This window comes from Opisthorchis viverrini (genome assembly GCF_000715545.1).
Source record: "Opisthorchis viverrini unplaced genomic scaffold opera_v5_30, whole genome shotgun sequence".
NCBI lineage: Eukaryota > Metazoa > Platyhelminthes > Trematoda > Opisthorchiida > Opisthorchiidae > Opisthorchis > Opisthorchis viverrini.
In genome coordinates this window covers 745,464-767,144 of record NW_008751686.1, presented here as the reverse complement: position 1 = coordinate 767,144, position 21,681 = coordinate 745,464, and the positions used below count along the sequence as shown (strand labels likewise).

The window sequence follows — 21,681 nt, the reverse complement described above, 5'->3', positions numbered from 1 at the left end:
GCCATGTGTTGTGGTGGCAGGCTTTCAACAAACCCGTCAGGCCGGACAAGCCCAAATCCCTACACGAACGTCAGCGCACGCCCATATGTGAACTACAGGTTGCCAGAAGACACTCATTTGCAAAGTGTATTGGTGTTGAGGCAAAACTCAAATAAAAAAACCTTAGCACAACCACTAACCCACCGCTACACACCACCACGCGTTGGAATGCCATATACCCATTGGGTTGGGGAAATCAACTGGCATAGCGTAGACTACAGCGAAAAATCTACATGGGATGCAGACATGACTGTGCACCAAAGCTCCGCATGTCTGAAACTATATTCAGGTTGGATAGCACTTTATGGCTACACAGGTTTCCAGCTGACGTGGTTAATAAAAAGAGACCACTATGCACTAAGGATTTAGGAAACGCAAAGCTCAAGCACGCAAGACCTATTAGTTAAGTTCAAGAGCAGGAGTAAGGAGTTTCGAGATAGCCCATCGTGCGGCAAGTGGATTAAACTTATGTAATGGTAATGTAGATTTCTAAACTCTGTTTTACACTGTACCAGCGTGCTTTCCTGCCGCGATTTGACAGGGAACATTTAGTTAGAAGACAGAACCAGGAAAAGCTCGGGGAGTTGGAATAATTGACTGAAGCATAAGCCGAATCTGCCTTGCTATGGCCACACGATTAGAATTTAAAACAGATTACATCTGGTCTGAGAGATCCAAGAAACGCTGTAATTACGTTTTCCTTCGAAAACTCCACACACATTCTCATGCTTACCGGAATTCGCGCCACTTGCGTGCACCTCTTTCACAAATAGTGTGATGGACTCGATCAGAATGACAGTCATCTTTCTGATGCGAAAGCGACACACCACCGATAAGCGATAGTGACGAGCGTTGCCCAATCAGTGAAACCTCCACACCAAGGCCATCAACTCAAAGGCATTACTGTCCCAACTATTTCACCGTACTGCTAGAACACTTCAAACCCAGTGAACTGATGAGTTATTGCTTGACTGTACCTTACTTGTCAGTGCATTCCTAGGTGGATGGTGGAACTGCGGTAACTGGAACCAAGAGCCTTGATAGATGGTTCACAACTGAATAACGCAACCGAGCTGGAAGCGAACCACAGCTTGACGTCTCACAGTAAGCTGAACAATGCACCGTTCAACAGTACTTATGAGAACGTCACAATACGTTGACCGGACAATTAAGTGATCGAGACTTGATACTCACAAAGATGACCACAAATTGAAAAATATGTTGGTATATCATGCGCGATGTGCATCCTGGATGAGAGCAACCGCAGTAATAACCCAGATACACGGAACTACTTGTCTCCGAGGTACGCACAGTGTAAACGTTCCGAACTCACCGTGGGGATGCCAGAGAGACCACAAATTGAAAAATATGTTGGTATATCATGCGCGATGTGCATCCTGGATGAGAGCAACCGCAGTAATAACCCAGATACACGGAACTACTTGTCTCCGAGGTACGCACAGTGTAAACGTTCCGAACTCACCGTGGGGAATGCCAGAGACATTTTACTGAGTGATTTTTCTCCAAACTGCGCAGAGTCTCGCTTAACACGACCCGGTCGGTTTCTTTCCCCAGTGTTCCTTGGTGCGTACAGACACTCGAGTTGCTCGGCCTTCATCGTTAATTCTAATATTTGTAAGTCGCGCTGTTTGTGGGTTTCTGAAAGGTTTAGTGGGAAAACCGATATATCGCATCATACAAACACCTTGCAGGACAAGTACGCATTCCGGAAGACTCTAATTGGTAAGTGATGTTTAGCCCAGTAGGGTTCAAATTATTAAATCCTAATATAAAATAGCCAGCTACCTAGTTACTGTTTTAACCGAAACAGAAAACAAAACATATATGGATAGTCCAGGAGCGATGGATTCATAGCTACAAGACTGATGCGTTTGATTACAAATTCGACGGTCACTGTTTCGATGAGCTTATCTTGGAAACCAGTGAATAAGACTGACCTGAATTCGGCAAGACACCCGGACAAACAAACGGTGTTCGAGAAAGTGAAGAATCTACTCAAAGTGCAAGTGAATCCCATGACAAAATTATCGCACGTTTCGTATTTTCTACCATCAATTCGTCCCTAGAGTGGAATGAACTGGTTTTTGGCCAGCAGGTATCAAATCCCATCAGAAAACAAAGTAGAAATTTGTAAGGAAAGGATCCGAAGATGGCGTCAAATGCTAAAACAAAGTGGGAAGTGAGCGCGGCACAATTGTAGGACCACCCCATAGCACAGTTCCATCGTGCTTTAATTCTATAACAAATTTCTGTCAAGTCAACCCCTCTACAATTTAACTCGATATGTTTTCGGCTAGTGCCTGGATGACATTTCGAAAAAAAACTTCTTCATTCCCCTCATAGTGCAGCTACAAACTCAGTTTATGGATCATAGGTACTTGCAACATGGTATAGGTGTATAGGTGTACTGTATGCGTTCTGATGTACATCGGGAATGCAAGTTATCCAGTCTAGCACCCATAGACCAAGCATCGGCAGGCAGCTCTTGGATGCAACACAAGACAACGTTCAACGCTGTTTTGTCGACAATTCGGTATTGCCAATTCGCTCGCTCCATTTCGACGGATGTAGCCCAAATAGTCACTCTTCGAGTAACACTAATTCGTTGTGTGCCATGTCTGTAGTGCCTTCGGGTAACTGAGAGGGAATTTCTTCACGCACCAGAAAAGAGGTCCATCCCGGACTCCAGTGATAGGAAAATAAGTTAAGGTGGCTTTGAATTTTGAGCCCTATAGGTCATTCAGAAAGATTTGATCACTTTCACGCATTACAGAATCGATGTGGCTTACCCAGATTTTTGAAGACTCGCGTCACCACGGGACAACAGACAATGTTCTCTAAATCTGATATGTTTCAAAATGATTCATTTTGGGAATGAACTTGATAGCAATAGTGAACGGTTTATGAGATTATGCTGAATACACCCAGACAGTGAAACATTCAGTAGTATCGGTCGTTACTGCAAGCAGATGAGAGGGCTGGATATTTAAACAAAACAACGCAGTTCTGCACCTTTCCCACCATCAACAGCTGACTTCTGATAGGTAGCATAATACTGTCAGACGGCAGTCTCCGTCAACGCTAGACTCAGAATACATGAAGTATACAAACCGAGTGAACAGTGTTACAAACGCCAATCTCAGCTTGCAACCGCGTTGAGGACTGGGATGGATGTGGCGCTCGTGCTGTCAGTTTCTTTCCAGATTGTCTGATTGAACGGTTGGAGGTGTAGACACCTCAGTATGCTTGACATCGGCCAGCACTAGGTCCCCTCCCTCACCCACTCTTGCACTGATGTTGCTGTCTTTGATGATGATGATGATGACTGGGATGGAGAGGTTTTAGTCGAAGTGCCACTGAGACGCACGTTAGGAATGTGACGAAGCGAACCAACGAGAGGTTACTATCGAAGTAGGGTTCAATGAAATGGCTTGACTGGGTGTTCCCACAATCTGCATTCAATCTCCACCTTTCCTCTGGAATTCTCACGTCAGTTCCTTTAAGTACTTTGCTTATAAAATTCCGACTTTGCTTTCTGATGAAATTTGCCACCAGCTGACCGAAAACCAGGCTATTCCACTAAGCGAAGTTGCGAAAATAGGAGTTGCTCGATAACATTATCATGGTGTGTGTTTTGCTGAACGTGCCCAAACCACCGAACATAAGTGAACCAGATCCACGGTTCTTTCGCCTATCATGTCACTGTAACATTCTGATTCACTTGCTTATGAAACCGGACTACTCGCTTTTAATAACAGACAGTCACGGGAAAGAAAGGATGCCCAAATCGGTTGCAAGCAACTGGGACAAAGCTTACCCACAGATGCGCACGTACGTACTACTAATTTGAAAAACCCGAAGGCATCATGGGACACCAACAAAGCAAACGAAAACTGGGTGTGGGACCGACTGGCCGATTGGCCAATCAGTTAAAAGGTCGAACCGGGAAGCCACAACTGGGAAACCCGCTGGTAACTCTATTAGTATATCATTTTTAAGAGATGGGGGCTTTTAGAATCCAATATAGAGTATAACAGGGATTTAAGAAAGAGGAATTTTCTAACGATGAGGGTAAAGGCAAGTGTTACAGCAAATTTGGAGCAAAATCTGCATCAGAAGAACTGAACAAGCTAGAAACCAAGAACACCGCTTTTATTGGTCGATAGCAGGAGAAAAGAGGGGTGTTATAGAGAGAGAGAACAGAAGTAAATAACTGGGCCATATAAACAGACGAAAATGTTGGGCAAATCCTACAGTCTTCTTTAATTTCTGGCTAACAGAAGATAGGAGGGAAGGAGGCTCAAAAGACACCGTTGGTTGCTCTGACCAAACTATGACCAAACTCCCGGGTGATAGCCGTTGGCGTATAACCAGCCTTGTAACTAGCAAGGACGTATCTAACCCGACTGAAGATTGCCTTTTATGGGAATTCGAAGCACTAGCATATTCACAGAGGTCAGAAGGAACACAATAAGTAGCGCTTGAGCCATTGAGTGGGTTTTGAATGCGAGGAGACTAACCATAGCCACAGACAGGCAGTGTTCTCGGTATGAAAATTAGATCTCCCGATAAATAACTCATGGTTGAAGTTGACGCGTACCCTCAGGGGAAAATGCGATAAGAGTCTGTGGGTTTAGAAGTAAAACCGAGTTGACAGGTACGACAGTTTTCAGATCAGCCACGGGAACAGAAGAGGACACCATTATTAGCCACAATGCGCGGGCCAGTTGCACAGCGGCTCCCGCTGCTGCACTTTCGATAACCGATAAAACGGATTGAAAGATGCATCATGTTATAGCGAGCAATGAGGAAGTTCGGCTAGAAAGAGCAGAATTTCCGTGTGCACAGGCAGAGAAACACGTGTAGGGATGGGTGCCGATTCATAGTTCATCATCTACTTAGCAGCGACAGTGCAGTACTTTGACGTTGAAGATGGATGAGATAACCAGATTCGGTGGTCGGATGACAAAAACTGAAAGACCGAATTAAATTTGAGTGGGAATACCGTAAAATTAAACTTCGAAATAACCGGATAGCGCAGATTTATGCTTTCGCGTCCGCGTGAAAACTTGTACATCAGCATAAAAACCCACGGACTTGACGGGGTAAATCACATAAGACCCACAAGTTGGCTGCTGGTATCTTGACGGATGAGAACGTGAACCATCATCCACCCGAAGTCCTGGTGCAGCACACAGAATGGAGGCTAGCTTAGCATAAAGTACAGTTAATCAGAGGAAGATCTAGAGTCAACTATCCCGGTCAGCTATCTAAGAATTCTAACCAAGTAATAGCCGTAAAGTGATAACTTACAGTACACACAAAATCCAATAACGTTATTAGTGATCATAACAACAGAATTACGGAAGGTAACCAGACGGATATAAATAGAGCAGGAGGATAGGTATCTTACTGCTGAGCTCGTTGATTTCGCGCACGGAGTTATGATAGGAAGTGAGCAGCTCTTGCTTCATCCAGTTCTGTTGTCGTAATTTGTTTGCCAAACGCTCCGCTTCTGCTTTTGCCGTCTGCAACCAATGCAACAATGTCTGTTGATCGATAGGGTCTTCGGTAGAGCTGGAAGGTGGAGGTCGGGATATTTGTGTGGATCGCTGCTCCTCAACTGCATTCATCGCTATTGTCTGTTTCAAGTTTAACTGCATAGATCGGCCCCGACCCACTGTTTGATTCTGACGGTTTCTGCTGCTTGACAGGACTCGCAGTTGTTCATCCAGCTGCCTTAATGCCACTCGTTGAGTGTATACTTCTGATTCAAGAGCATGCCGGTGTTGACAACAACTGGCCTCTAAGACCTCCGCGGGTGGACCTCCTACTCGCGTCCGACTGTCATCCAAAACCGCTTGAATCCCGGGACTGAAACGCGACGATTGAAAAGTAAAATTGCAGTTGTTAATGTAAGAGTAATCAAAATGACCTCAAAGGTAAAAACGATTCCCTCAGACCTAACCGCCAGTACCACACGCAGCAAGTGGTAGAATGCCAGTTCAGGTACCAAAAGAGGATATATTTATTATGTGAAGAGACCCGAAAAAACAGTCTTTATCTGCAAATCCCTTAATTCGACACAAACTCATCTGGAAGATCCAATATTGACTGGACAATTGGAACCAAAGAGCAAGCGACGCGTACCTTTTAACAAATGAATTTACCTAAAGCATCTAGTATCTATCCGTTTCAGCTTGATCTGTATGACTGAGTACTGAAGCCAAGGTAAGGTTTTAAGGACATCAGGAGATCAGACGGCAAGAAGCGAGATGAGCATCTCTTGTATATCGAAAACATGGTGCAAAAGAACTGTTGCTTGAAGTAGGAAAAAAATATTAGAAGCGGGCGAGCCAGTAGACAAGAGTTGATGTCTAACAGATTGAACGATTCTGGACAAAATATCTGGCGAAAAGCAGAGTGTAGCTTCCCCTCTTTTAAGCAGTGCATAAGATCTTCAAATGCTGTACGAAAGACAGGCGTACGAGGGACACAGAATGGAAAGTTTTTTACTCGTTCTCCCTACGTAAGCAACAATTTCGAATACTAGGCAGCAAACTGCTAGGATACGTGTTAACCTGTAGGTGAGAATTGTGTGTGTGTGTACACTGTGATAGACATCTCGGCTAACCGAAATGATACTGACGGGATACGGTGACGATGCACGTGACAAATAAAACCATCACGAAATGTTTGTGCAGATTTTACAGTTGAGCTTCTTGGAACGTATCCAATATACACGATTCAATCAACAAAACAGGTTCATGAAAGAGATATCTAAAGCATCTGAATATCTCTTGAACCTCAAGTGTCCAAGGGTAGTCCAGAAATTACACGTTTACAGTAGATGCAGCTGGCAAGGCAACAGAAGCCACAGCGGGTTGACCGGTATGGTTTAATTTGATTAATAAAACTCTGGAGACAGGGTGCAGGCGATGAGAAAACAAGAAGTGGAACAGTAGAGCAATACTGCACTGAGATTGAATTCAGTACGCAGTTCTTCAATCGTCAGATTTCAGTGTTCTGGAAAAAGCACAACTGGGCCCAGGGAAATATTTATCGTCGTGAAAAGCGACGTGTTTGCAATGAGCACGTTATCAATAATTATGTCCATTGACAGATACGGGTGCACCCTGTGCCCAGTAACGGAGAACAACGTGTAGAAAGCTTGAAAATTTAAGTTCCAAGGAATCTGATAGCGAGAGCGCTGTCGAAAAGGGAAATTTTTGGGGTTCAAGGAATCTTACGAGAATAAGTAAATGCCGCATTGTTTGGTCCGTCCGACCAGTGAAAGCGCGGTTGTCGAGGTATGTATGATCTATTTTGCGAAAGCATGCATAAGCATTAAAGCTGTGATGCTATAACCGATACATCACAGTAGGTGTAATAATCCCAGGGAGAAAAATACTCACAAGAGTGGGCGACCATTCAATCTATCTACAAAGTGCAATGATAGATGGAACTGGCGGAATGAATATGCGTAAACAGCTCCTGGAGATGGGGTCAGTTCTCTGCTCGAGTGACGGAGGACAATAGCATGTGATTAATACTTATAGAGTCCAATAAATTCAGTCAGACTGAGGGTCAATGGGGTACTCTTAGTCAAATTCTTCAAACAGCTGCCTAAATCTAAGTATCAGAGTGCTTTTTTAGGTTACACTACTTGTTTCGTGTTTTTAGCCTATTCGGTATCCACCATTCCTATAGGGTGGGGGTCACCGACTATGAGTTCCTGTCTCTCTTCCGAAACGATCATGTAAGCACTGAAAAACAAAGCACACAGTACGTACAGATTGTCGATTCTTGTAAATAGTATACGGATAAAAACAGTAATGTAGGGTATGATGCTGAGTCCAATTCTTCTACTACCGTGGGTAATCTCTGTTGATGGTTTTTTACAACTAAGCGAATACACTCAAATAAAAACAGCACAATAAGTCAGTCATCATTTGTAGGGATCGGTTCTACTGTGACCTTAGAATCAACGTCAGGGATGAGTGTGTGTGACTGTGTGATGTGTCCATGTCCTAACGCGTGTGTCTGGGTCCTGAATAATCCACCAAGTTTTCGTTCTTGCGTCCGGCCTACGTACATGGTCGTGTCATCAAAATCCATAGTGAGGATTGGGCCGATCAACGTGATTGATACAGGTCGGATGCGCATCAATTTTTGGGGCTTTACCACAGAGTTCAGATACGACCTGAAGCTCGATTAGAGAATGTGTGCACTAGCAATTCAATCTGACGGTTTTGCCCAAATGCGTACAGGGCTGTAACAGTCACGTCCGATTTTCATTCTATAGAGTTTCCGGGGAAAATCTGTGTTAACCTATTCGCACCTTTGGTTGTCTGGCTCTCTGACATTCTGCGCAATAAACTCTGTATATTTCATACTCACATCACTCTCGTTCGAAGAATCCTCCTCTCGTCCTTGCGTAATTAGTCTAAGGAGTCCGTAGTAAGAAAGGGAAGCACTGGACTCGATTTTCATTCTTATCAGAGCTCACCAGCAGTGTGTATCCTTGGCCGTAACGAAGGTGTAAACTGCGGACATCTGAGATGCGAGGCAAGCGTTACCACTACTCCACCCCCGTACGCTAGACAGACCTGAATTATCACGTTTGGACAGGCGAAGCCGGTCACGCTTGGGAGACGTGACTGGCCTGCCAGACGCATACACAAACCGAACGACGTTGTGCGGCGGTTTTTCGACAGCACTGTCGATTCGAAAGTAGATACTTATTTTTCGACGGCATCAGAGGAACCGGGCGCGATAAATGGCGTTCAAACATTAGTCAACAATCAACAGGTCGAGAGAGCTCAGTGGTTAAGGTGCGAACCGACCCAGCTCCCAGTGCTCTTATCTAGACTTAGCCCGGCGGTATCTCAGCTCTCGTGCTTCCTTCGGATGGCATGACATTTATACATAGGGAGGGTGCTAAAGCTGAATGACTGTCATATTATTATTAGTGCTGCGGCAACCTAACTTCTCAAATCCTCGTACCTGGCCAATATCCAAAATATAATCAAGCACTACACACACGAGTAGAGCATGTGTCGCACATCTGGATCATCAAAACATAGAAGTTCACCAAACTTGTGTAGCGTACTCTCTCACAAAACCCCTCTTATTGCTTTTGCACTGAGCTGCCTCGCTTTGACTTAAGTGTGAATTTTCCTCCGCTTCATGGATGAGCACATTAGCAGAGAATCGATCCGTAATGAAGTCGACAGATTCTCCTTGCGTCACATTCGCTTCCAGTTAGCTGGGACCCGGTATTCAATCTCATTACCCAGCAGTGAACCTTACAGTGCGGTGCAAATAGTTGAAACATCTAGCACCAGCTTTTGGGATATATTCCCACTCAGCATGCGGATAAATAATGATCACTCGGGGGCCACCGATGCGTGGAGAACGTAACCTGGCGGGAATGGTTGAGCGAACCAGTTGCGAACTCATCCGTCACTGACAGCTTTCCCGAAAGCCTAACATCCAATCCACTGTTACGAACCAGGTCGTTTGACTCGTGTTGTTTTCAACAATCTTCCTTTCCACCGGTGCCATAGGGAAAGCTGGAGCATTGCTGTCACGTCCTGACTGTACGTGGAGGCCATCGATAACTACCTATCATCCGGTTGACGACCTCAGGTAGGTTTCGCTATTTGTGCATCTTCGCGCGCGCTCAACGCTAAATCAGTAAACCGCTTGTTAAAGCTCGACAGGTCTAACTATCCAATATTCTTAAGAGGGCGGAATGTACTGTGCACCTGTGATTGTACGGGTATGATAGGAGGACTGACCGCATGATCTGCACTGGCCAGAGAGCAACGCCTGCCGTGGCCCTGGCAACGATACGTGCGATTGACGCAGGTGCGCACGTGAGCACACCTGTGCGAGAAAGTGACATTGGGGTTGAATGAGTGAAGTCTCAGGTGTTGAACTAGCCACAGCAGGCTAACCCACAAATAACTACCAGGGCGGTATATTGATCCTCTTCGACCACCTTAAACGCTCACTGAAGTCGAGGCATTGTTCACGAAACGAATGACAACCATCTTTGACAAAGGCAAACTAAGACAGAACAGAAAAAGCGATATACTGAAATAAAGGGCTACAGAAGTTAAACAAACTCATTCCAATTCAAAGTCATCCGAATTTGTCGATGCAGAAGAAAAGGTGGACAGAAAGCCTAGCGAAGCCTAACGGCACTTTTGAAAGAGGTCATTTTGAGTTTAACCACAAAAATCTCCAACAGCATGTGAAATCATCTTGAAGCCAGCTGTCCGGAAAAATCTGACAAATGTTCGTCTCCGAAACACTGTTTTTCTTAAAAACCAGACACACCCGAAAGGGTCAGCTTTCGAACAAGAGAGCAGCTTTGGATGCAATCAAGGAGAACAAGTCTCCATATACTGCTTAAACCGTCAAACGAATCAAGACACGTTTCGCTGTTTCATCTTTGTGTATTCACCTGGCTGTAAAAACCTTTCACAACGGTTACCCATGGTAGCCGAAACACTGGGACTACAGTATCACACCCTACAAAGCTTTGATTTATAAACTTTGCAATACCATATATTGATTGGGTCAATTATTAATTCGCAGTGTGGCTGTGATACCGACAACGTGGCGTACATAGCCTGTCACGATGATTCCGAAAGGTAGGTGGTAAACACATAAATACCGACAGGAAAACAATGCGGATACTGTTCACGTCACTCGACCGAAATAGCTCGTAGGTGATAAACCGAACAAAGGGCGTGCCTGATTTTAGTAGCAGTTTGCTGGAGAAAATTTTTCCACTGGCAAGAGGTATATATCAATACGAGGAATATGTGATGTTTGAAGTCTCCCGTGCTGGATTAATTTGTGAAACGAAAGTAACATCATCTGCTATCCGAAAAGCCTCGATCGAATATGGCACCCTGGTCCTCTCTCCAGATTGCGAATTTGTAGGCTATGCTTGAGTACGACCGGCTGGATGGCAGGCTAATTGACAAGCCAATCAATTTGCGTGCGCTTCTGTTGGTTGTGTTCGTGGATTATAGCATCAGCGCGGGAGTCCCTCAATGTTCCTTTTGTTCTACTAAACCATTTCGCCGATAGAATATTTTCCGCAGTTTCCTCAGACAATCACGCACACGATGACAATGCTGCCGTTTATTACTCCATGTTTTATTCCTCTCGACACCCTTCCTTTTGTCGAACTTTCAGCGGCCGGCTAGAATAACTACTGTGAACGCCAATGTCGCCAAAACCGAGCATTAAAACAGTACAAACACCTTGTCCTTCAGCCTTTCTAAATTCCTTCATATTTCCCTTACACTTCACAAGTTCCCAGTTTTTTTTGTTCGTCCAACTTTTCACCGTTCACAATACTGATTTCGAATCGAGGGTGTGGAACTTGTGAGCGTATGAAAGGCGGTCTTAGATAAGCCGAGTTGATACGTGACTGTGTGGTTGTCAATCCACGTAGTATCATTAACGAAAACAGGGTGGTCGGGGTGGAAATCCCAACCCGACCAAAGTTCACACAACTTACACAACTATCCGAGCACTAGCTCATCCACACAGACGGATAGAAAGTGCAAACGACACTCAAGAAGGATCATCAAGTGGACCGAACCAGAAGAACTAGACCCTAGGCTGGACCCAAACCCATTTAGGTTCCCCATCGCCCCAACACTTGGTCACCCACCCTAACACACAAAAAAATCTCGTTCGACACCCAACAGAGTTTTAGCTTGACATAGCTGATTGGTTCTCCTTCCACCTTAAATTTTGACCAACCTCTTAAGAGAAACGTTGCCCAGCAACTAATCTACCGATTGTTATCAAACTTTTTTCCGAAAACTAATTCCGAACTTACCTTGGCCCACTCAGGTCAAACGTGACAATGAAAATGCGTCTAAACTGATTTTTTTCAGGACATATTCGACTTGGTGTTCTCCATAGATTTGACCTATCTAAAATTTCGTTGTAGCGTCTGAGGTTGGGCTGCTCATGTCGACCTCTTTATCGCGGATCGATCCTGAAGAAAGACCATTCACCTCATTGCTACCCTATTCTTTCTCACTGTAGCGTTCCGCTTCCTGTCTTATCATGACTACCATAGCGAATGTCCCTCCCAACTCGCTCCTTCTAACTTCCAGTCGTTCCAACCGCCTTTGTTCTAGTCACTCCCCACTATCAAAAAGACATTTTCACTCATTGATGCTCCCCATGCCCACCATAATCTCTCCTTATCATCTCGAACTTTCAGTTGAAAAGCTTTGATTGGAGTCGCTATTACTATTGGTTTGTTTTCTTGGCTGCTATAATACTTATTTCCAGGGAGTCTCCAGCCTTGAGGCTACTAACCCCCTGCAAATCAATCAGTAGCAACTTTCTCGAAAACGGTCACCATTTTCGAGAGACGCCGTAACAACATATGCTGACAATCACTTCTCTCGTGTGATCTTTCTCGAGCAACTGTACTGAAAGTAACAGAAAACAGGCCGGATTACAGCAAGACAGAAATACTCCAATATAATCTGTCTGAGGATCAACCTGATATATATTCAGACGCGCGAAGTTCCAAGCTTGACTAAAAAATCACTGGGACCTTCTGCTAAAAAACAAGAGTTAGGAAGCAGGCGTTAGACACACAGAGCGACACCTAATACAACATTTCACAAATTATCAACAACTAACATACACCAAGTTTTCTATCCAAGGGAGTGTTGTTAGTTCAATTAAGATAGATGGCTATTATTCTGTTTGCGTAGCTGGGCAATCCGGTTGCAAACTTTTCCTCATCAGCCGAGGTGACATCACCAGTGCGCGCGGATTAGCGCTGGGACGTTGTTTAACGGCGGGTGTACACACTGACGCAAAGCGAGTTGACTACGCAGTGCCTATTCCACCTCAAGTGGTAACGGAACGTCTGAAAAAACAAACTGTTGCGTTCAACGAAGAAAGCAGCCACACCCCCGGTGAAATGTACTCACCTTAAAATTACTTTGGTTTGTTTACGAGAGACTCAGCTTAATCTCCGGCTTTAACTGAATGTGCTGTACCATGAAGACTACGCCTACCGGATAATGATGATGAAGAGCGAAACCGGCAGCACCGAAAAGCTTCCAACAGCCTAATGAGTAGTGATTTATATACATAAAAAAAATTATCTTCCTTGTTCATTGTCAGTCTGTCTTGGTGGTCAAAGCAATTAGTGTCACACACTACCAAAGTAAATGACCAAAACCCTTATATGGGCTATTCGGACACGAATCACAGACAAGGTCAAAAACAGAGAACACAACCCGGACAAAGCAGTGCCTGAGGGGTAGGCCCATTGAAACTCATCTAAATAAGCATAGTACTGGTCTGTTGTATAACTCTGCATCTTAGCAGCTCACTACTTCCTAACTCCCTCCCCAACTTCCACTCTACCCCCTACTCCCTCGAACACACCCTAACGAATTCGGCGTCATTGTGCTTACACAAGAGGCTCCAGTAGACGATTGTATTAGACAAAAGTGGATTGGTGTGCTGGTCAAAGGGAGGACGATCGCGGAAAGAATATGAACTGTCCCGTTAACATGGCCGGTTCCCGTATTTGCGAGCAGGCTACGCGCACCAGGTAAACCAGCATATACGATCTGATCTATCATTCTAAGAATATTTACTAATATCATATGCAGCTGACATATATTGAATAGAGATGGCAAGCTACAGTCCCACACATCACACACGCAATTTGCGTTCGATATGCATAACAGCATGAAAAATGCAGTTTAAAACATCCATTACTATTGGCCATACGTTAGAAGAACAGCACATTCCACATGCTGATTTCAAGTAGTTGGAATTAGAAAGTGGTCTTTATGCAGGGGGTGGCTGGACATGTAAGTTCAGCATATATTCCAGAACGTCTACGTATGAACAGCTACTCGTGAAGGTGACGAATTTCTCCGGTGTTTTAAATGACCCACTTCACCATCAATTAAACACGCATATGCCCGCGCGTGCATATGCGTATAGCTACGGTGGCACTTGTGTTTCTTCAATGAACAACACCGATAACACACAAACCATGCAACCACACCCGTGCAGTTTGGGTGATGGGTGTTTATACTATTTCGGTTGACCTGTAACCGATGGGACAAAGCATAGGTGGCATTCATATCGAGTGCATTTGCAGCCAAAGCGTCATCCACCAAGCCACTTGGTACACTCGAACCTACAGCGTTCCAAGCTTCAGAGAATAAATAGGGTATATTGCGTTGCTAAAAGGAGACATCATTGGTACGCATTGATGTCGTCCCTTAGATTGGGGAAGAAAAGTGCGGCGAAAACATCAACGGTCACTCGATCTCACTTGCACCATTGGAAATATGCCAACTTTAACGGATTAATGAAAATATAAAAAAGTATTCTTCTATCCATCGAACTGATAATAACAATGGGAGAAATGTCCGCTGGTTATTGAATTCCACGAGATGGATTCAGGCAACTAGTGTACTGATATCACAAGGGGCTTCTGAAAGCTCCAAGCCCCGTTGCGTGTAAATAATTACGTCTGACAGAGATAAAAGTTTATGAAGTAAACAGCTGTCACAGAAATACCAACAGTTCGATATCTGAAGCCGCACAAATGTAGGATAGTAATCAACCAAGGCAATACACACCATGGCAAATGAATACGAAGTAGCCAGCCAAGCTATGCCTGGATGACAAATATACTGGACTGCAGATTTTCCAGAAGTGTCAAACAGGGAATACACTATCGTACTAAATTTCCACCGGTATGATACTGGGGTCGTGTTGCTCTGTCAGATAGGCAACTGACGATGAAAACGTACACAGCCTGGTCGATTTGGATTCATCACAACGATAGGCTTGCAAATTTTGTGAATTACTGACCAAATGGTTGACGTCCATTTAGATCTGCTCATGGTGCCGTACGGAAGATCTGAACCCTGAAAAAATTACTCTACCTCTCGCTTCTTATCACACAACCAAACCACATTGACTGACAGAGTTTAACATTAAATGTAACCTCGGTTGCGTATAGTTAGGCTTAACCAGCACACTTTAAGGCGAGTCGCGCCAATCCTGTATGTTACGATTAGAAGCGCACATGGATACCGTAAATACGCACAACTCTATATGAGATTAGGAAGCCACTGAAAGCGATAGAATTAATGTTGCTAGTTGAGAGGTCATGTACGTTTAGCTCACTCAAACCTCCCTAAACGTGAATGAGAATACTCGCATGACATTTGCCCCAAATGGATTCCAATAAGTGATGCAATACATGAACGAAGACCAATACTATTCCATCGTGACAACGGGAAAAGGTCCGAAACAGAAATACCCCAAATGGTGTCCACAGCACCACGAGGGCCGCATGACTTGACATGGCAGGATAACAAATAATCATATACGGTCCAAAAAATCAAAGTTGCGATAACGTATTTCAAACAAACTAGGTCATACGCATCAATCGTTCCGGCACTTTCTACGGAACTCAGTAAAATCCTTATCGAGGTATCTTAAGGACTTTACCGAGGGAAACATATGTAGTCGGCCCAATCCCCGAAATCAAAATTTAAAAAAAATCAGAGTAACCATTGCAGTACTTTAGATACGGCTTTTAAATGAAACCAAGCCCATACACAAACAATAACAATCAACAAGCAAATGTGAAAAACAAACGTACCGATTAGGTTGTGAATGCTCAGAAACGGATGGGCTACCGGGAGGGGAAGATCGCAAGTCTTCTTTTGTATCCTCAACTAGCTGCTCTTCTAGTGATTGCCTCAAACGCTTCTCGTCCGCCAAACTCTGCTCCATACTGGCTAAATTCGACCGTTCAGTTCGACACTGTGCGGACAATTTGGCCAATTCCGTTACTAGTGCTTCGTGCTTCTCCCTCTGGTCGGACAAACAAAGTCGGTTTAGTCTGTCCTCTCGTTCTAAATGAGTCAGCTGATTACGTAATTGTGACTCGACTGCGCGCATTGATTGGACCTCAGTACGAAGGCGACGAACGTTGTTCTCCAGTCTTAGAAGATTAACAGAAAGTAGGACACGATATTACAAGTTTAAAGACACACAGAGTCAGACTTTTAACAAGCCATCCCATTACGGGTGGACGACTGAGGATATTCGGAACCTAATCTGTTCATAAATGAGTATGGGCAATTGGAAATGGAAATGTATGGTACATTAAAGTGCGGTATTACGTTGTTTTGTCACATGTTGCACCGCATTCTCTTCAACACCGAACGGCTATTGTCATGGATAATTGTAAATCAGAATCAAGAGTGAAGTCGAATTGCACAAATAGGACCTAGTACAGCGTCTGCAACAGCTCATTTGGGAAATAACGGTCTTCTGGTAAATGGTAGGTCGTGTGTCCAACTTGTATCTGGTGGTGGTCGGACTGCTGGTTTGTTGCAGACGTTTCCTCACCAATGCGGATAATAAGGTCGGCGGGTCGGTGTGAGGCGCAGCAGAACCATGCGTCGACGTAGAAATCAACGCACTGGTGATTGCCTCGATTGGTAAGGGCAAATCTGCAACAAACTCACCGAGCTCAGGAAACAATGCGACCACCAACAGAACAACTTGAGCTACCAAAATTCTTTTCTCTATCTTGATTTGTGATGGGCTTGTGGTTGAAAATTCCAGATAGATTAAATCCTCTTGTTCATTAGGCCGAAATCTTCTGGAAAATTACCTGAAAGACAATAAAAACTGCATATTTTCCAACATTACTGGGAAGCCAAAACATGAGGCGCCGAAAGGCCCTACACGCACATGTGAGGAAAGCGGGCAGAGGCTGTGATTGCAAAATGTGGCAGAACATCCAGCATTCCGTATAACGTTTACTGCTTGTGCATTTCAGGTGAAACGAGATGCGAACACAGCCCGAGGCACAACAGCGTACCCTAAGTTTGACTCCAGCACGTATGAACTCATGCATACCATCAAAAGAGCTGCCTGACAGAGGGAGTGATTGTGTTGACTGCACAAAGCTTCATTGGAAAGATTAACCGAGGGTAAGTCATGGAAGGAAGGAATCAAGCACGTCACCTTAATTCCCTATTATAACGACATACCGATGCATACTGCATTCGTAATGTTTATGCAATTATGGGTCACTGAGGGCGACCCCTTATAGAGCTGTCTAGCTGATGATTAAAACATCTTGATTCCTTTCCTTTTATCGTGACATTGATAACATCAGTGTGAATAAACCGGGGCTTATCTGTCGTAAAGTCAACGCAATTTATTCTGACAAAGCCTCATATAGAAGAGTCTATGGTACTATCCCATCACAGTTCCAAACATTCATTCAGACAGCTTGCGTGGATGCCACTCAGATGTACTGGCGGACGTCATTGGTAAATAACGATGTTTTGGGCCCAATCCTCATAGGGAAGATACCATATACTGTATGCACAGTACAATAAGTTAGTTGATCAATTAATGCGAAAAGAACCACTGGTTTTCTGGAAGAGGAAAACACAATCCATAACGCAACGAGACTAAACCGTAGTAGGCCTGTGGCAGGTCACGTCAAACGAACTACTTTGCTTGGCGACCGGGTAACGTATTGTTGTTATATAATATATAACATATTATATATATACATATATTATATATATATATATTATATATAATATATAATAATAATAATATAATAGTAGACGAAGGAAAGAAAATCGGCAGATAACGAATGGCGACTTGACCCATGGATCTTGCCACCATCGTTTTCGTCATCACTGCGGTGGAGATCCTGTGCCTTAGCGGTGGTCTGAAAGCTCGACTTTGGAACATCAGTGGATCACTGGAAACTACGATGAAAATGAACCACTAATGGTCGTTCCTTTGTTAACCCTACGTTGACCCAAAGTCAAACTACGCTCAAATAACCAACTTTTTCCTCCACTTCACCGCCACTTGTGAAACTAAGTCCTTAGACTAATAAGCTATTTTCACTGTGATAAGACCTATCAGAAGCTGAAATTCCTCAATTGTCGTTCATGTATGATCCTCTGTGCTGCAGAATGCAAGGCTTTCAGGCCAGAAGAACGTGCGAGAATAAACAAGTTTAGGAGTTTCGGTAAAGTCGTTTAGACCCAGAGCGATAAGCGTCCGAATATGTATGGTTTGTTCTCCAACACGCTAAAAGTTCACGCATCCCTTAATAGTGGCGATGCGCATGTTACCCAATGACCGAGAGCAGCATGGAACACAATGTCCTAAGGCATGTGTAGAAGAGTGTCCCGGACCTATGATCGCACCTGCGTGTTCGACAGTTTTTCTATTTCCTGTCTGAACCGTTAACTGTTTTACCACATGATTAGGCAGTGTAAGCATCAGCAGACGCTGTTCTGTAAGCTTATTCGTGAGGATTGTTGTGAACTGTTTGCCACTTAGTTGTGTATCCAGCAGTTCTTTTGACAAGACAGTGAATTATATATGTGCTACTTTCGTAAAAGTAATTTTCCATCGTCTTGGAACACATCTCGGACAATAGATAATGAAAATGCTGATACACAGTAATTCTCCCGGGCTTTCATACACTAAGATTCATTGTAAATTGGAAAAGAGTGAACCAACAGTAAATTGCGGTGTAGGACTTTAAATGTGGTTTCAGTGCTTCCAATTTTACCTCCTGGCAACCCTCGAGAACTCCATTCCTAGCTTACCGAGTGTAATGGTCAAGGTTGTACGGAAATAATCGGTTGGGCGCCATCTGTCCCTTGAAGTGTAATACTACATCTTCCGCTCACGTGCGCCCATTCTTCGGTTTGTTCTCACGTACCACACAAGTCGGCAGTTTGTTGTGTACGCTTTTGCTGTGCTATCAAATATCACCCAAAACCTGATGACGTAGTTGTGAGATTTAGTTGACCTGGTGGCACGACTTGTTCAGCTTTTCAATAGTATTGACTCTTTTCCTACAATGAGCGGAAGATGGGACTTCGCACAAGTTCTCAGTAAAGGTACGTCTTATTTTTGCAAACGAATCACCTTGCCAATCTTCTTGTGGGCTGCATTCTGCATCAGAATAAAGGCACCGTTCTCTTTAATTAAACTGGTTTCGCCCCTCTGAAGGACGTAGTCCTAAACTATTCAGTCCATCTTAGGTCCACTAAACAGCTATGTCGATAAATCCGATAGTCCGCGTAAGAAATAGCTGCGCACGTCTAAAAAGTAAGAGAATGGTTGGCCATTCTAATGTGAAATACGATAGGCCGCTCTGCAAAGACTTCGTCAGCGTAGCATAATCCAAGGGTCATGAACACACGTGCCTTGTGCACACACATGTGATGCTGTGCAGATGGGCTTGTTGTTTATGATGCAGTAAAAGAGGCAGGCAATAAAGACAAATGGAATTCGACTCAATCACGAAACAGAGAGATTCACTTAGCATAACCAAGGTGACCAACATTATCGTCGTTCTGGTTTCGGGGAGAACTTTCGCACCCGAAACGGAGGCGCTTGTATTTGTTTTAAATCCGGAAGACTACTCAAAAGGAAAATCTGCCCCGCTTGTAATTAGCACACGAATGGGTGCTCTTTAACCTTCATGTGTTCGCATTTTGTTAACTTTGGTGACATTTCCGGTAGACTGTTTCCATCTCAGTAATCGTTGAACTCCAACAAAAACATCGATTTTTTATAGCTGATGATGTTGATAACAATGACCGTTTTCCAGTGCAAGAATCTGCGCTCTGTTGAAAGTTTTTCGATCCACTGTTCAAGTATGAGTGGCCCGAAATACCAAATTAGGACCCCGTGTAAGCATAAAATGATAGATATAAGGTTAAATAATAGACTGTTAAAACTTCACATGTGCTCACAAAATCGGAGGAGAAATTAACGAAATAGACAACCGTTGGTTTGTTCTCTGAGCCGGGCAGTTTGATTAGTACATTGGTTTCATATCACCGTTCGAGGTGAGATCATCAGTGTGCTGTTGGGGTGCGTGGTAGAGTGTGGCGATTGGTCGGTGGTTGTCGTCCTAAGTAATTTTAGTAATTTTTAGAAAGGAATTTCACATTAAAGCTCGTAATCAAAATTTAGTTCAGTGGAGTTACGCACCTACATACCAGATGAATTCACAGCAACCTACAGTACTTTACTGAGCTTGTGTCCGATACTCACGAGAACGGCATCAAGTTGGTGTGCGCTATTGTGATTCATCTTGTGCAGTTTTTTTTTTGGGGGGGGGTGAAGAGAATGTATCTGCGACTGTGCACAAAGCAACAGGACTTCTAGGTCAAACAAGCATCTTCTTTGCCCCAAGCAGTCAAATAATTCTGTAATCTTGTGACGCGATGAATATGTCCATGATGACCCATAACAGTGGGTAGATTTGCTTCAATTTTCGAGACTTCAACTACAGCTGCACTGACCAGTGAGCCAGTTGTAGTCTTAGATCTAATTTTTATTCATAAACAGGATGAAGTGTCACATTTTGTGCTTGTTCTAGGGTGCGATGGGAACATCTAGAACCCGGAGAAATCGGCTATCGATATCTGATCCAGAAACTAAACACATCGTTTGATGCAGCAGGAAATTTTGATCGGAAAAGTGTTCGCTTGTACCTACATGATGGGAACCGAATGCAGTCTTTGAGCTCAGGTGGAAAATTGACCCAGAAATGTGTTTTGCAGTTTAACAAAGATACTGGTGAAAGGTATCAGCAGTCGAGGGACTATGACGGCGAACCTAAGCAACTGACTGACTGGAAATCCAAGATCGAGACGTTAGGTGCCCCAGATTGTGCCGTTATGGCTCGGGCTCTGTCGTCTAAGCCTACTCCTGACCCCTTGATTGCTCCCACCACAACTGAGAAACCAAGCAGTATTTCAGAAGAGTTACTTCATACGGATTATGAAGCAGCTATTCGCAGAACTAGTACCACAGTTGGATGACCGAATTTGAGCTTCATCTGAAACAAAGCTATTGCACTAATCCATTAATCCGTCATAAGCAACGCTGGAGTACAATGCAATGCTTACCTCGTCGAGAGATCCTCCCTGGGATAACGGCTGCCTCCTGATTTGTTCGAAGCGACCTGCTTGCCTTTAGTTTGTGCTTCTGATGAATGCATCCCCTCTGTCGGATGACGACGACTGGTGCTAGTCGACGTTAGTGTACTGCTATCCTGACCACCATTAGAAATGCGCTTCGGTGCAGCCCCATCCGCCACAGTCGACGTTACAGGGCCTGTTCCATTGTTTAATGAGTGCGACGTACTAATGATTCAGAGAAAGAACGAACGGTATCAAAAGACTGTAATGCCAGAGCAGGGCAACAAGAATTCGGCTACACCAAATAAGGAGATGGACTGATAAAAAATGAAATGATAACAAAAAATCGCTTCAGAAGTATTATGCTAAAGCATAATAGCCTGATTTGCACATCAGTTGGGCTGGATATTATAGACAGCTAATTTATGACAGATATCCATGACCTGTCCAAAACTTCTCTACTATATGAAGTATATAAATATAGAACACCAAGTGAACCATAGCGCTATCACCATTTCCCTATCGCCCCGGGGAACTCGACCACAGTAGGTCCAGCTACGTTTATCAGGGTGTGAAGTCA

At 44.0% G+C, this 21,681-nt stretch overlaps 1 protein-coding gene across 1 annotated transcript in view; it reads right to left on the bottom strand.

Annotated features, from left to right (window-relative positions):
* Nucleotides 1–21,681, bottom strand: part of T265_02452 (hypothetical protein) — a gene marked incomplete at both ends in the record, with an annotated part of 50,733 nt that overhangs the window by 8,511 nt on the left and 20,541 nt on the right. Inside the window, 4 exons of the mRNA XM_009166701.1 lie at nt 1,523–1,698; nt 5,474–5,934; nt 15,767–16,111; nt 21,090–21,326. Coding sequence (XP_009164965.1) covers nt 1,523–1,698; nt 5,474–5,934; nt 15,767–16,111; nt 21,090–21,326 — 1,219 coding nt within the window. The remainder of the gene's footprint in view (nt 1–1,522; nt 1,699–5,473; nt 5,935–15,766; nt 16,112–21,089; nt 21,327–21,681) is intronic.